At 41.8% G+C, this 14,812-nt stretch overlaps 1 protein-coding gene across 6 annotated transcripts in view; it reads left to right on the top strand.

The window, feature by feature from the left end:
• Positions 1-9,109: 9,109 nt before the first annotated feature.
• The window catches only part of LOC139382361 (BCAS3 microtubule associated cell migration factor-like), a 323,347-nt gene continuing 317,644 nt past the window's right edge, over positions 9,110-14,812 (top strand). Inside the window, exons 1-2 of one of the 6 annotated variants that reach the window (XM_071126351.1) lie at positions 9,110-9,795; positions 12,946-13,036. In XM_071126351.1, the coding sequence (XP_070982452.1) occupies positions 12,966-13,036 (71 nt within the window). In that variant the 5' untranslated portion in view covers positions 9,110-9,795; positions 12,946-12,965. The remainder of the gene's footprint in view (positions 9,796-12,945; positions 13,037-14,812) is intronic. The other 5 variants (XM_071126350.1, XM_071126352.1, XM_071126354.1 and 2 more) reach the window with 5 other exon arrangements.

The raw sequence follows: 14,812 nt of genomic DNA, 5'->3' as shown, positions 1-14,812 counted from the left end.
GGCTGCTTACTATAGGATGGAAACAGTATGCAGTTCTTACGTTAACCTAACTTCACATTTATTCATGTCGTCTAGAAACAGTTAATATAAAAAATGTAAGCCTAGTTGTGGCGATCATAACATTTTGTCAGCCGGTGATTGTCAAGCAAATAACTGCCGGTCTCACGGTAATTGACCTTAATTAACATAAACACATTTAGCATCTCCTGGCTTCCACACATAGCCTACAAGTCTCTGATGTAGACCTTGGAACATCTACATTTTAAAAAGTCTAATAAATCCATGTAATATAGCCTACACCATCACAATAAATACATGATTTATTCGAGACAGGTCTCAAAATGTAGTTATTTCAGAAGAACAGAATAGTATACTCTGCTTTGCCCTTATGTTAGGCTCTGATCTGGCTATGCCATATGGCCGTGGGCTACACTAGTTAATTTAGCAGACAAGATTTGCTTAGATTCACATGGCATTATTTAATATTATTTTATAGTGTGAAGAATACAATTGAAAATAGCTGAATTAAATAGGAAATATATTTTCTACAAACGATTTGAGGGAGGGTGCACATGCAGCTATTCTGTGTTGATCGGTTAACAGAGAAATGGATACTCCTACATGCTTAAGTTAGAGTTATTTATGTATCTTTAGTTGTGATACAAATGTTGGGCTATATATGTTTATATTTTTAGTACATTGTAAGGCTGCATGATGCGACTCTAATGATGATTTGAAAAAAGTTACATAAAAGGCATAAGCTCGGCTTTGTTTTTTTGTGCAGACTGAACACACTTCATCAGTCTCTCATTCACAATTTGACAAGCACTTGATAATGCCTCAAATTACCTGGCTGCATAATCCCCCCTGCAAAAATCCATCCCTTTTGCGGCTAGTGGCCGTTGTGCCCTTGGGCTGAATATAATAATTATGATCCCCTTCTCCCCGCTGCGTGCCGAAGCACCTCTCACTCACATGGCTCTCAGTCACGTGATCGGGTCTTTCTTACAGGCTACAAGTGAAGACAGACACATTGGGGAGGCAACTGCGTGCATCCTTATTCAATTCCGAGGCGCATATTGAAGATTTTGGAAGAACTGTCCACATTTACGTTTTGTCAGCCAACAAGATGAGTAGGCCTAACGAAAAGCAAAAGCACTAGCCTATGTCAATCTACTATCCCAAATTAATACAACCACAAGCATTCAAAAAACTGTTTTAAGCTGTGAGCCTGATGCAACAGTTGAGAACGGTTAGCTTAAAATGTTGATAAACTATTAGGCAATTTCTTCACATTATAAGTTCAGCAATGCGCACACAGCAGTATTACCAGGAAAACGCCATTCTCAAAAGGAACCACAAATGAGATTATGCATGTAATGCTTTTATTATAAAGGAGCATTCTTATCTTCCCCAAACATGAAACTCACATGCTGCATATGTATGTCAGGCTCTACACCCATTTGTAAATCGGATTAATTTTAAGAAGTTATTTTGCCACTTTAGTTGTGATACAAACTTTATCAAAACATATAGACCTATGGGCTAGGCTACATGAGGTGTGATACAAACCTCATCAAAACATATAGACCTATGGGCTAGGCTACATGAGGTGTGTGACTGATTAGAAAAAGTTGCAAAAAAAAGCATGCGCTGTTTGCCTTAAGCTGGCCATCATTCACAAGCCGTAATATATCATTCACAAGTGATAGGCTAATATTGTCACCCATCAGACTATTTTTGATTTAAACGTAACATATTTTTGTTCCCAAGTGTTTTACTTGTGTATTCATATTGCTACAGACATTTCTAAAAATGGATTCCACACTACATTAGGTCAATGCACAAATTGTGTGGGTTGTCTCATATGCTAAATGTATAATCCCTTTGATGTTTACTTTGTGTTGTGCAGAAAAACGCTGCAGGTCGACGGGGTTATCTGTTATCTTCCAGTGCTCTCTCTTCTCCCCAGACTTCTGCATCCAGAAGGTAGGTACCACTTTACAAAGGTAACACCTTAGCATTGTTGCTGTGATAGCTCTGTAATAGCAATATAATTACAATTGTAACATGGTACCCAAAAGCAATCAGGAACTGTTTATTATCATAGGAAATAAAGCTACTCCGCAAATACTTCAACTGGCGTTTACTCAGGATCATCTGAATCCTGAACCGTGTCCTCTGCTCTCCCTTTTCAGCATGGCCACCTCAGCCCTTTCTTGCTGGGCTGCTCGGTGAATCAATGCTCCAAGACAGGCAAAGCCCCAGTAGCCTGTGGAGAGACCTAACTTAACGACACCTGGATGACATCATATCCATGATGGTGTATGGCCCAATAATCTTGCCTTCATGCTGAAGTGTGCACTCATTCACTACTTCCCACAAATCTAAAAGCATTGGATTGTTGTTTGACTGGGATATTGGGAGTTTCCATATTTATAGTGATAATTCCCAAGAAGCCGGTGTTTGTTGGATATGTTGGCACGGTGTTGTTAGGCCCGAGACCAAATCGAGGACTGGCAAGCCATGCCAATATATCCAACAAACACCAGCTTCGAGGGCATTATCACTTGTACACGGGTTACCAACATATTCAAATAATGATCGACATTTTCATTAATAACGTTATTTTTATACATTTATTTGTACAATTTCATCCTTCCACAAGATCTAGTCCGTACACAAATCTAGGGTTGCTAGAGACGCGACCAAGTCGCTCGTTCTTTTTGTTCTGTATCTATCGACGTGACCCAACGAGCTAATGAGGCATGATTTCGCCTGGCATTGAAAATGTGCTCTCTCGTTAGGACACTGTTGATCAGAAGAGCTAGCCAACAACACAGCTAACACAATAACTTCTAACTGAAACAGCAAAGACTACAAGCTAGGTTCGTTTTGTTTTACCTTTGTATACAGTGGGGCAAAAAAGTATTTAGTCAGCCACCAATTGTGCAAGTTCTCCCACTTAAAAAGATGAGGCCTGTAATTTTCATCATAGGTACACTTCAACTATGACAGACAAAATGAGAAAAAAAAATCCAGAAAATCACATTGTAGGATTTTTAATGAATTTATTTGCAAATTATGGTGGAAAATAAGTATGTGAGATCATGTCTAAATGCTTTTTAGAGTGGAGATCAAGTTTATAACTTCCCTGCCTGGGCGGATGAGACAGTGGATTGCACAGTCAGATGGAACAGAGTAAATAGGCATTTTAACGTCATAGATTTAGCCAGTGGTAACTTGTGGAATAGACACCGGCTGAAATGCGCTTTTAACCAATTAGCATTCAGGATTAGACCCAACCATTGTATAATACCAGACATTTCCTTTCATATCAGTGAAGGGAAGTGAACAAGTACACTTGATGGAGAGGTTATTTGGATGCACCCAATGTGACAGAAAATACATCCGTTTTGCTGTCTGCACCTATGTAGCACAAATTATATAGAAACGGTTGTAATGTTCCTTTTCAGACTAAAAAGCCTAATGTGCCTTGAATTAACATTTTTCTTCCCATGTCCAGCTCACAGAATTCAACGACAATAGTTATTTTATTAGGTGACATTTGGAGCATTACCTGGATAATACATGAGACCGTAACCTACACTGCTCAAAAAATAAAGGGAACACTTAAACAACACAATGTAACTCCAAGTCAATCACACTTCTGTGAAATCAAACTGTCCACTGAGGAAGCAACACTGATTGACAATACATTTCACATGCTGTTGTGCAAATGGAATAGACAACAGGTGGAAATTATAGGCAATTAGCAAGACACCCCCAATAAAGGAGTGGTTCTGCAGGTGGTGACCACAGACCACTTCTCAGTTCCTATGCTTCCTGGCTGATGTTTTGGTCACTTTTGAATGCTGGCGGTGCTTTCACTCTAATGGTAGCATGAGACGGAGTCTACAACCCAAACAAGTGGCTCAGGTAGTGCAGCTCATCCAGGATGGCACATCAATGCGAGATGTGGCAAGAAGGTTTGCTGTGTCTGTCAGCGTAGTGTCCAGAGCATGGAGGCGCTACCAGGAGACAGGCCAGTACATCAGGAGACGTGGAGGAGGCCGTAGGAGGGCAACAACCCAGCAGCAGGACCGCTACCTCCGCCTTTGTGCCATGAGGAGCACTGCCAGAGCCCTGCAAAATGACCTCCAGCAGGCCACAAATGTGCATGTGTCTGCTCAAACGGTCAGAAGCAGACTCCATGAGGGTGGTATGAGGGCCCGACGTCCACAGGTGGGGGTTGTGCTTACAGCCCAACACCGTGCAGGACGTTTGGCATTTGCCAGAGAACACCAAGATTGGCAAATTCGCTACTGGCGCCCTGTGCTCTTCACAGATGAAAGCAGGTTCACACTGAGCACGTGACAGACGTGACAGAGTCTGGAGACGCCGTGGAGAACATTCTGCTGCCTGCAACATCCTCCAGCATGACCGGTTTGGCGGTGGGTCAGTCATGGTGTGGGGTGGCATTTCTTTGAGGGGCCGCACAGCCCTCTATGTGCTGGCCAGGTTGGCCCTGGGTTCCTCCTAATGCAAGACAATGCATGTGGCTGGAGTGTGTCAGCAGTTCCTGCAAGAGGAAGGCATTGATGCTATGGACTGGCCCGCCCGTTCCCCAGACCTGAATCCAAATGAGCACATCTGGGACATCATGTCTCGCTCCATCCACCAACGCCACGTTGCACCACAGACTGTCCAGGCGTTGGCGGATGCTTTAGTCCAGGTCTGGGAGGAGATCCCTCAGGAGACCATCCGCCACCTCATCAGGAGCATGCCCAGGCGTTGTAGGGAGGTCATACAGGCACGTGGAGGCCACACACACTACTGAGCCTCATTTTGACTTGTTTTAAGGACATTACATCAAAGTTGGAACAGCCTGTAGTGTGGTTTTCCACTTTTAATTTTGAGTGTGACTCCAAATCCAGACCTCCATGGGTTGATAAATTTGATTTCCATTTATAATTTGTGTGATTTTGTTGTCAGCACATTCAACTATGTAAAGAAAAAAGTATTTAATAAGAATATTTAATTCATTCAGATCTAGGATGTGTTATTTTAGTGTTCCCTTTATTTTTTTGAGCAGTGTATATACTAACTTAGACACTGACGTGAACTCCTAAGGCCCAATCATTCAATGTAGAATATGGTTTTTTTTATACAGTAATTGTTAAATTCTCAAACTACAAATACACAGGCTGAAGGTCCCACCAGCCCATACACACAGATCACTTGACAAACACAAAAGAGTAGAGAAGGAAATAATTAAACAAGACGTGACCCACGTGACTCACAGCGCAGGGTGCTTTCAAGACTTTAAACTTAGGTGGAAAAAAGGTCAAATCACGACGCCAGTGAGCTTCAGGTCGGAATGTTGGAGTTCTAGAAAGATGCTGAGTGTCTGACTTGGAATTCCGATTTGAATGACCGTCAGGGGATCACAGTTGTCTTGATCGCTCAGAAGTCTGAGATTTCCAGGTTCCCAGTTGTTTTGAATGCGGACAGACTAGCAGGGTTTCGACTAGTTACCACAGCCACAAAATCATAATTAGATTTTAGATGAGTTTAATAGTCACATGTACAGGGTTGCAGATGTAATTACAGGGTGCAGTGAAAATGGGGTAGCTGATTAGTGGTGGCTATTCAGCAGCCTGATGGTCTAGGGATAGAAGCTATTGGCCAGTCTTACAGTTTTTGCCATGATGCTCCTATACTGCCCATGTCCGAGTGATGGAAACTGGAGAACAGGCCATGGCTGGGGTCCCTGATGATTTTTTTTGGGCCTTCCTGCAACACCTGGTGTTGTAGGTGACCTGGAGGGCAGGCAGTGTGTGTTCGGCTGAACGTACCACCCTAGCGTAGCGCCTTGCGGTCCTTGGTGGTGGAGTTGCCGCACCAGGCTGTGATACATCCCGACAGTATGCTCTCGATGGTGCTCCTGTAGAACACTGTAAGGCCCATCTGGGGGACACTGAATTTCTTCAACATTCTGAGAGTAGAGTCGCTGTCATAAAAATGTATGGAAACTAAAATTAGCTTTTTGGTGGTTTTAAGGTTAGGCATAAGGTTAGCAGTGTGGTTAGGTTTAAAATCACATTTTAAGAAGATAAATTGTATAAATTAGCAGGGTAAGACTTTGTGGCTGTGGTAACTAGTGACGACCAACTATCACAGCATGGTCCAGTTGCATTAAACATCTTAAAGCTGCAATATGTAACTTTTTGGGCGGCCCACTAAATTATATTCCTCTCATTCTCATTGAAAGGAACTCTAAGGGATAGATCTGTTTTATGTGCACTATTTCTATGCTTCTTGTTAAGTTGTTAGGTGAGCTATTAGAATTTTAGCGGAGTGATTTCTGCATAGTGCACCTTTAAGTGTTTCCCTTCAAGGTTTACCTTACGGGAAATTGTGTTGCATAGAGTCCCTCAAACATTTCCTTAGGTAAGGGCATCATTTAAGGGTTTAAGGTAGTTTGAAGGCATGTACTGCAGATGGTGAGGGTAGGCAACAACATCTCCACCCCGCTGATCCTCAACACTGGGGCCCCACAAGGGTGCGTTCTGAGCCCTCTCCTGTACTCCCTTTTCACCCACGACTTCTTGGAAATGCAACAATGTCAGATATGGCATTCACATTTGTTATTGATTAAGAAGTGGATGCAATGGAAGTACCACTTCTCCTACACGAAGCTGAACATGATCAATGTGGTCCAAGGAAGTAATATCCTGATAAGGACATAAGAAGCTGCCTAATTCAACCTTTATGTTGCTTTTGTCAGTAAGAATGTGAAGAACAGAATTGGATTAAATCCCATAATGGACAAAACATTCACTGTACAGAAAATGATTAAATTAAGCATGCACATCAGTTCACAAGTTACTGGGTAAACAATATGAAAATGATTATACTACATGTACATGTTCACATAAATTACTGGGTAAACAAAAGGATTGGACTACATGTACATCAGTTCACAAGTTATTGGGTAAACAATAAAATGATTAGACAATACATGTACATCAGTTCACATAAATTACTGGGTAAACAATATGCCAAGCAGTCAAATGCATTTACTATTGACCCCACGATTGGGGTCTGGGGTACTTGCTCATTAAGGGCCGGTTTCCCAGACACAGATTAAGCCTCTACAATTGCCAGTGTAGAAATCCCCTAAAATATCCCATGTACACTAATTGTAGGCTATACCATGGAACATTACAGTAAGCTATATAAATAAATAAAGCGAGTCGCACGCTGTCTCTCTGTATATATATATATATACATAAACTTCCAGTAATTTATTGGGTAAAACACCCATGTTTTGGCATCACTGCCTTCAGGGTAATGTCATGCATGCTTGAAACAGGTTATATAGGCAAACAGTGCAATTAGATCAACCAACGACAATAGTGAGGGGTGTGTCATAATTATTAGGTTGATTAGAATGAATTGAGTGAAACTGTTAAAAGACAATAGTTTACAGCACATGGAATATACAGTTGCAGTCAGAAGTTTACATACACTACATACACTAAGTTGACTGTGCCTTTAAACAGCTTGGAGAATTCCAGAAAATGATGTCATGGCTTTAGAAGCTTCTGATAGGCTAATTGACAACATTTGAGTCAATTGGAGGTGTACCTGTGGATGTATTTCAAGGCCTACCTTCAAGCTCAGTGCCTCTTTGCTTGACATCATGGGAAAATCAACAGAAATCAGCCAAGACCTCAGAAAAAAAATTGTAGACCTCCACAAGTCTGGTTCATCCTTGGGAGCAATTTCCAAATGCCTGAAGGTACCACGTTCATCTGTACAAACAATAGTATGCAAGTATAAACACCATGGGACCACACAGCCGTCATACCGCTCAGGAAGGAGATGCGTTCTGTCTCCTAAAGATGAATGCACTTTGGTGCAAAAATCAATCCCAGAACAACAGCAAAGGACCGTCTGAAGATTCTGGAGGAAACAGATACAAAAGTATCTATATCCACAGTAAAATGAGTCCAATATCGACATAACCTGAAAGGCCGCTCAGTAAGGAAGAAGCCACTGCTCCAAAACCGTCATAAAAAAGCAATACTACAGTTTGCAACTGCACATGGAGACAAAAATTTTACTTTTTGGAGAAACGTCTGATGAAACAAAAATAGAACTGTTTGGCCATAATGACCATAGTTATTTTTGGAGGAAAAGGGGGAGGCTTGTAAGCCGAAGAACACCATCCCAACCGTGTAGCACGAGGGTGGCAGCATCATGTTGTGGGGGTGCTTTGCTGCAGGAGGGACTGGTGCACTTCACAAAATAGATGGCCACATGAGGGAGGAAAATTATGTGGATATATTGAAGCAACATCTCAAGACATCAGTCAGGAGGTTAAAGCTTGGTTGCAAATGGGTCTTCCAAATGGACAATGACCCTAAGCATACTTCCAAAGTTGTGTCAAAATGGCTTAAGGACAACAAAGTCTTGGAGTGGCCATCACAAAGCCCTGACCTCAACCCTATAGAACATTTGTGGGCAGAACTGAAAAAGCGTGTTTGAGCAAGGAGGCCTACAAACCTGACTCAGTTACACCAACTCTGTCAGGAGGAATGGGCCAAAATTCACCCAACTTATTGTGGGAAGCTTGTGGAAGGCTACCCGAAACGTTTGAACTAAGTTAAACAATTTTTAATGGCAATGCTACTAAATACTAATTGAGTGTATGTAAACTTCTGACCCACTGGGAATATGATGAAAGAAATAAAAGCTGAAATGAATCATTCTCTCTACTATTATTCTGACAATTCATTCTTAAAATAAAGTGTTGATTCTGACTGACCTAAGATAGGGATTTTTTTACTAGGATTTAAAGGAATTGTGAAAAACTGAGTTTAAATGTATTTGGCTAAGGTGTATGTGAACTTCTGACTTAAACTGTATTAGTCTATTATATGGAAGCATAATTAGATATTGTACATAATATTAGCATCAACATACATTATTAAATTAATTTCACATATGTAATTATTTCCAATATCTTTAAGAATATGTTAATTTATAAGACTTGTTCATAAAAAATAATCGAGAAGAAAAAAATGTCATAAGAGCCTGATATCAAAGTTAATATTCAGAGCACTAGGGGTCAATGGTTTTAGATGGGATGTCCAATATGCCTCCCTCTGTAGTAGGCGGATCTCCACTTAGCTCATCTCCTTGGTAGAGTAACATGCCTTATGCCTGTGTATTTGAGGGATGAGATGGAATGGTTAGCTTCAACAAAGTGAGCTGCTACTGGGTAGTCAATGTTCTTACACCTGATTGAGCTGCGGTGTTCAGCTATGCGATATTTTAATTGTCTTTTCGTTTTTCCTACGTAGACTTTCGCACATGAACAGGTGATGAGATAGATTACTCCCTTTTGTCTTGCATGACTTGCAGGGACTTTTCGACCCGTATGTTTTTGTAGTGCTGTTGCACTGTGCGCATGCGCCATATTTGTATGTCCCGTTTGGAATGGGTGTCAAGAGTGTTTGAGTGGGCTCAGGTCAGATCTCACTAAACTATCCCCAATATTGCGACCACGCTTACAGACCACAATATACGGTATTATTGTTCACTCTGATTGGTCGAGGACCTACAACACCGCCTTTGTCGTACCCTGATTGGCTTGATGAATGCACAGGAATGCTGCCATTGGTCTCAACACCTCTACGGTTTTCCCACTGTTTTGTGGCATTTGCTAAGGAGCTCCGTTGAACTAACGAAGCTAACGTTAGCTAGAAAACAACACTAGACTAGGTACGTATTGAATACCATATAAATTAATTGGTTAATCGAATGATATTTAATAAATAGATGTAGCTTCTGGTGTTTGACAATGTATGTTGTCTGGTGGTGGTTAGCTACCTGCTGTCTCAGACACAGGACTCTGACTCTTGTTCTTGACACAGCTAGCAAGCTACTATAGCTACATTTATCAAACAATGTTGGCATTTTCCCCCTCAAGCTATTCATATCAGCAGGTATTTGCTTGTTAGCTAACTAAGTCGTCTTCAGTTGGTGATTTGAGGCTGGCCATCTAGCTGGAGGAACCAACTTGAACTAGATAACGTTAGATAGCAAATGTTGCAATCCTTGGCAAATAGCAAGGCTAACAGTAGTTCGTGTAACGTTACCTCTTCATTATTAGTTTGTTAGTTTAACCCAAGTTCCGATAACCATTTGTCGGGAAACTTATTAGCTACAAACATAAAACCAAACCGCAAGAGGGCTCTAAGTTAGCTAACGTTACTAGGGGAGAGTGGCGTAAATTGAGCTAAAGAGGTACGTTGAGCCACTCTTCTAGGAAACCATACACAAAATGTGTAATTTGACCAAATATTTAGCTTCGAGGTCATCATTTCATGGAGTCTGTGAAGGAAAAAAAGACATGGAATGGTGCTCAGCAAGTAAAAAACAAAGATTTTCACCAAGTCAAATACATTTATTGTTAGAGGTTTCATAATACTTGTATCAAAACCAAAGTAGATCATTTCTATACATCAATTGGGGTCTCCTATAAGCTTCAATATGAAGTCCTAAACCTAGCATGAAAGTGCATCCTTGTAGCTGTGTGTGCATATAATATATATATTATATATATATGCACGCACGCATGGGGTAAGTCTTGCCAATGGCAAGTTGAACAAATTGAAGTGTTTCTTCCCAGGCATGACGCAAGGCATTATCACTGGGATATGAGGTAACAACAGGGTTCAAATTAAGACAAAAAGTGGGTGTGTTGAATTGTGTTTGGGAAATAAAGATGAACATGGTTTTAAAAAGGTTATGATAATCTTTAATTCAGTACAGACATATTTAGGCGGCATAATGTATACTGTCGTGCAGCTCAACTTATCCCATACCCAAGGTAAGTTGTGCCAGGAGACCACTTTTTTGGGCAAAACTGTAATGTTTACTTGATTTCAGATTATTTCCAGGGATACACAACATCCTGAAATATATGTAGCCTAGATATCTTTGTTAGAAACAATCCTATATTTCCCTTGACGGAGTGATGCTGAATGTAAAAAATTCAACTTACCCCACTCTCCTACTGGTTAACAAGTGCTTTCACAGACTGACAGCTGGCTAACAACACTACACAAGTTTCAAATTAGACACAAAAGGGAGATCATTGTAGTCGCATAACAAAGTTCCAGATTTGGTGCATTGGTACCGCTTACCGTGCAGTAGCAGAGAGAACAGTCTATGACTTGGGTAGCTGGACAATTTTTAGGGCCTTCCTCTGACACCGTGTGGTATAGAGGTCCTGGATGGCAGGGAGCTCTGCCCCAAGGATTTACTGTGCCGTACGCACTACCCTCTGTAGCATCTTCTGGTCAGATGCCAAGCAGTTGCCGTACTAAGCACTGATGCAGCCAGTCAAGATTCTCTCAATGGTGCAGCTGTATACTTTTTTGAAGATCTGTGAGGTGATGCCTTATATTTTCATCCACAAGAGGGGGAAGAGGCATTGTCGAGACCTCTTCATGACTGTGTTGTTGTGTGGACCATGATAGATCATAAGTGATGTGGACACAGGAATTTGAAGCTCTCAACCCGCTCCAATATAGCCTTGTTGATGTGAATGTAGTCCACGATCAGCTTCTTTTTCATGCTTATGTTGAGAGAGGTTGTTGTCTTGGCACCACACTTCCAGGTCTCTGACTTCCTCCTTATAGGCTGTCTCATTGTCATCGGTGATCAGGCCTACCACCGTCTGCATTTAAAAAAATATATATATATATATTTGGAATTTTTACCCCTTTTTCTCCCCAATTTCGTGGTATCCAATTGTTGTAGTAGCTACTATCTTGTCTCATCGCTACAACTCCCGTACGGGCTCGGGAGAGATGAAGGTTGAATGTCATGCGTCCTCCGATACACAACCCAACCAGCCGCACTGCTTCTTAACACAGCGTGCATCCAACCCGGAAGCCAGCCGCACCAATGTGTCGGAGGCTACACCGTGCACCTGGCAACCTTGGCTAGCGCGCACTGCACCAGGAGTTGCTGGTGCGCGATGAGACAAGGATATCCCTACCGACCAATCCCTCCCTAACCCGGACGACGCTAGGCCAATTGTGCGTCGCCCCACTGACCTCCCGGTCGCGGCCGGTTACGACAGAGCCTGGGCGCGAACCCAGGGACTCTGATGGCACAGCTGGCGCTGCAGTACAGCGCCCTTAACCACTGCGCCACCTGGGAGGCCTCGTCTGCATACTTGATGGTTTTTGAGTCGTGCTTGGCCACGCGGCCGTGGGTGAACAGGGAGTACAGGAGGGGACTAAGCACGCACCCCTGAGGGGCCCCAGTGTCGAGGGTCAGCGTGGCAGATGTGTTGTTTACTTTCACCACCTGGGGCCCCTCAGGATTCAGTTGCAGAAGGAGGTGTTCAGTCTCAGGGTCCTTACCTTAGTGATGTTCTTGGAGGGCACTATGGTGTTGAACACTGGGCAGTAGTCAATGAACAACATTCTCACTCTTTGTTGCTTTAATGACAACCTTCAGATACTTTTATGTAGCAAAGGTAGTCAAGCCCATATTGGTATGTGATACAGGAAACATATTGAAAATAAAAACAGACCTACATCCTAGTTATTGAATGTAATGTGTTTAGAACTCATAGGAGTGTGATTTGTCCCTAATCTTGGTTATATCAGGCAGGTTTGTTTGGGCGGGGGCGTGGTTTACTGTGTTGCATGTCAGGGGTACCGGCAGGCCTACATTTTGTAGTACAAAATGTTCTATTAGTACAACCAAAAGTGGTAGGAATCTGTTTTAGACCTTTTGTGTTCATTCTATGCCCTATACGGAAATCTACTGGTCTCGGCCTTTTTGGAAATAGAGACATAAATTACAATCAGCTAATAGCAGGGTTTAATGGTCTTGTTCTTTCCTCTGTAGGATAAAGACTTGGAGCCAAAATGGCATCAGACTCCCCGCGCAGACCAAGCCGCTGTGCTGGAGGGGTTGTGGTACGAGCACAAGCTGCCACGTAAGGACACGCACACACACAATAAACACACACACACAATAATAGGTTTTCAGCTATTCCACCGGATGGGTCTGGGCAGCCAACTAATACAAGTTTCCCCTTGCAAAGATATTACCTAACATCACATGATGGTTGTTATTAACCATCGGTTTCAGACATGCTTCAGTGCTATGGATTGATATGGTCTGGTTCAATATATTTCCTTACCACTTTTCTGAGGTAGAGATAGCGTTACAGAGTGTTATCTGCAACCAATTTGACTGAATAAAGTGCCAAGATAATACTTATATCTATGCATACACTACCTTCAATAATTTTAATCTTATACTTATTGGTATGTATACAGTACCAGTCAAAAGTTTGAACACACCTACTCATTCAAGGGGGTTTCTTTATTTATAGTATATTCTACATTGTAAAATAATAGTGAAGACATCAAAACTATGAAATAACACATGGAAGCATGTGGTAACAAATGTAAATGTATTTAAGATTCTTCAAAGTAGCCACCCTTTGCCTTGATAACAGCTCTGCACACTCTTGGCATTCTCTCAACCAGCTTCATGAGGTAGTCACATGGAATGCATTTAATTTAACAGGTGTGCCTTGTTAAAAGTTAATTTGTGGAATTTCTTTCTTCCTTAATGTGTTTGAGCATATCAGTTGTGTTGTGACAAGGTAGGGGTGGTATACAGAATAGAGGTCGACCAATTAATCGGAATGGCCGATTAATTAATCCCGATTTCAAGTTTTCATAACAATTGCAAATCTGTATTTTTGGGCGCCGATTTGCCGAGTTTTATATTTTTTTATACCTTTATTTAACCAGGCAAGTCAGTTAAGAACACATTCTTATTTTCAATGACGGCCTAGGAACGGTGGGTTAACTGCCTCGTTCAGGGGCAGAACGACAGATTTTCACCTTGTCAGCTTGGGGGATCCAATCTTGCAACCTTACAGTTAACTAGTCCAACGCAATAACGACCTGCCTCTCTCTCGTTGCACTCCACAAGGAGACTGTCTGTTACACGAATGCATTAAGCCTAGGTAAGTTGCTAGCTAGCATTAAACTTATCTTATAAAATACAATCAATCATAATCACTAGTTAACTGCACATGGTTGATGTTATTACTAGATATTGTCTAGCGTGTCCTGCGTTGCATATAATCTGACTGAGCATACAAGTATCTAAGTATCTGACTGAGCGGTGGTAGGCAGAAGCAGGCGCGTAAACATGAATTCAAACAGCACTTTTGTGCGTTTTGACAGCAGCTCTTCGTTGTGCCTCAAGCATTGCGCTGTTTATGACTTCAAGCCTATCAACTCCCGAGATGAGGCTGGTGTAACCGAAGTGTAATGGCTAGCTAGTTAGCGCGCCGCTAATAGCGTTTCAAACGTCACTCGCTCTGAGCCTTCGAGTAGTTGTTCCCCTTGCTCTGCATGGGTAACGCTGCTTCGATGATGGCTGTTGTCGTTGTGTTGCTGGTTCGAGCCAGGGAATCAAATCAAATTTATTTGTCACATACACATGGTTAGCAGATGTTAATGCGAGTGTAGCGAAATGCTTGTGCTTCTAGTTCCGACAATGCAGTAATAACCAGCGAGTAATCTAACCTAACAATTCCAAAACTACTACCTTATACACACAAGTGTAAAGGGATAAAGAATATGTACATAAAGATATATGAATGAGTGATGGTACAGAGTGGCATAGGCAAGATGCAGTAGATGGTATCGAGTACAGTATATACATATGAGATGAGTAATGTAGGGTA

The sequence above is a fragment of the Oncorhynchus clarkii genome, chromosome 24, assembly GCF_045791955.1.
Source record: "Oncorhynchus clarkii lewisi isolate Uvic-CL-2024 chromosome 24, UVic_Ocla_1.0, whole genome shotgun sequence".
Lineage (NCBI taxonomy): Eukaryota > Metazoa > Chordata > Actinopteri > Salmoniformes > Salmonidae > Oncorhynchus > Oncorhynchus clarkii.
This window is presented reverse-complemented; position numbering and strand designations above follow the sequence as displayed.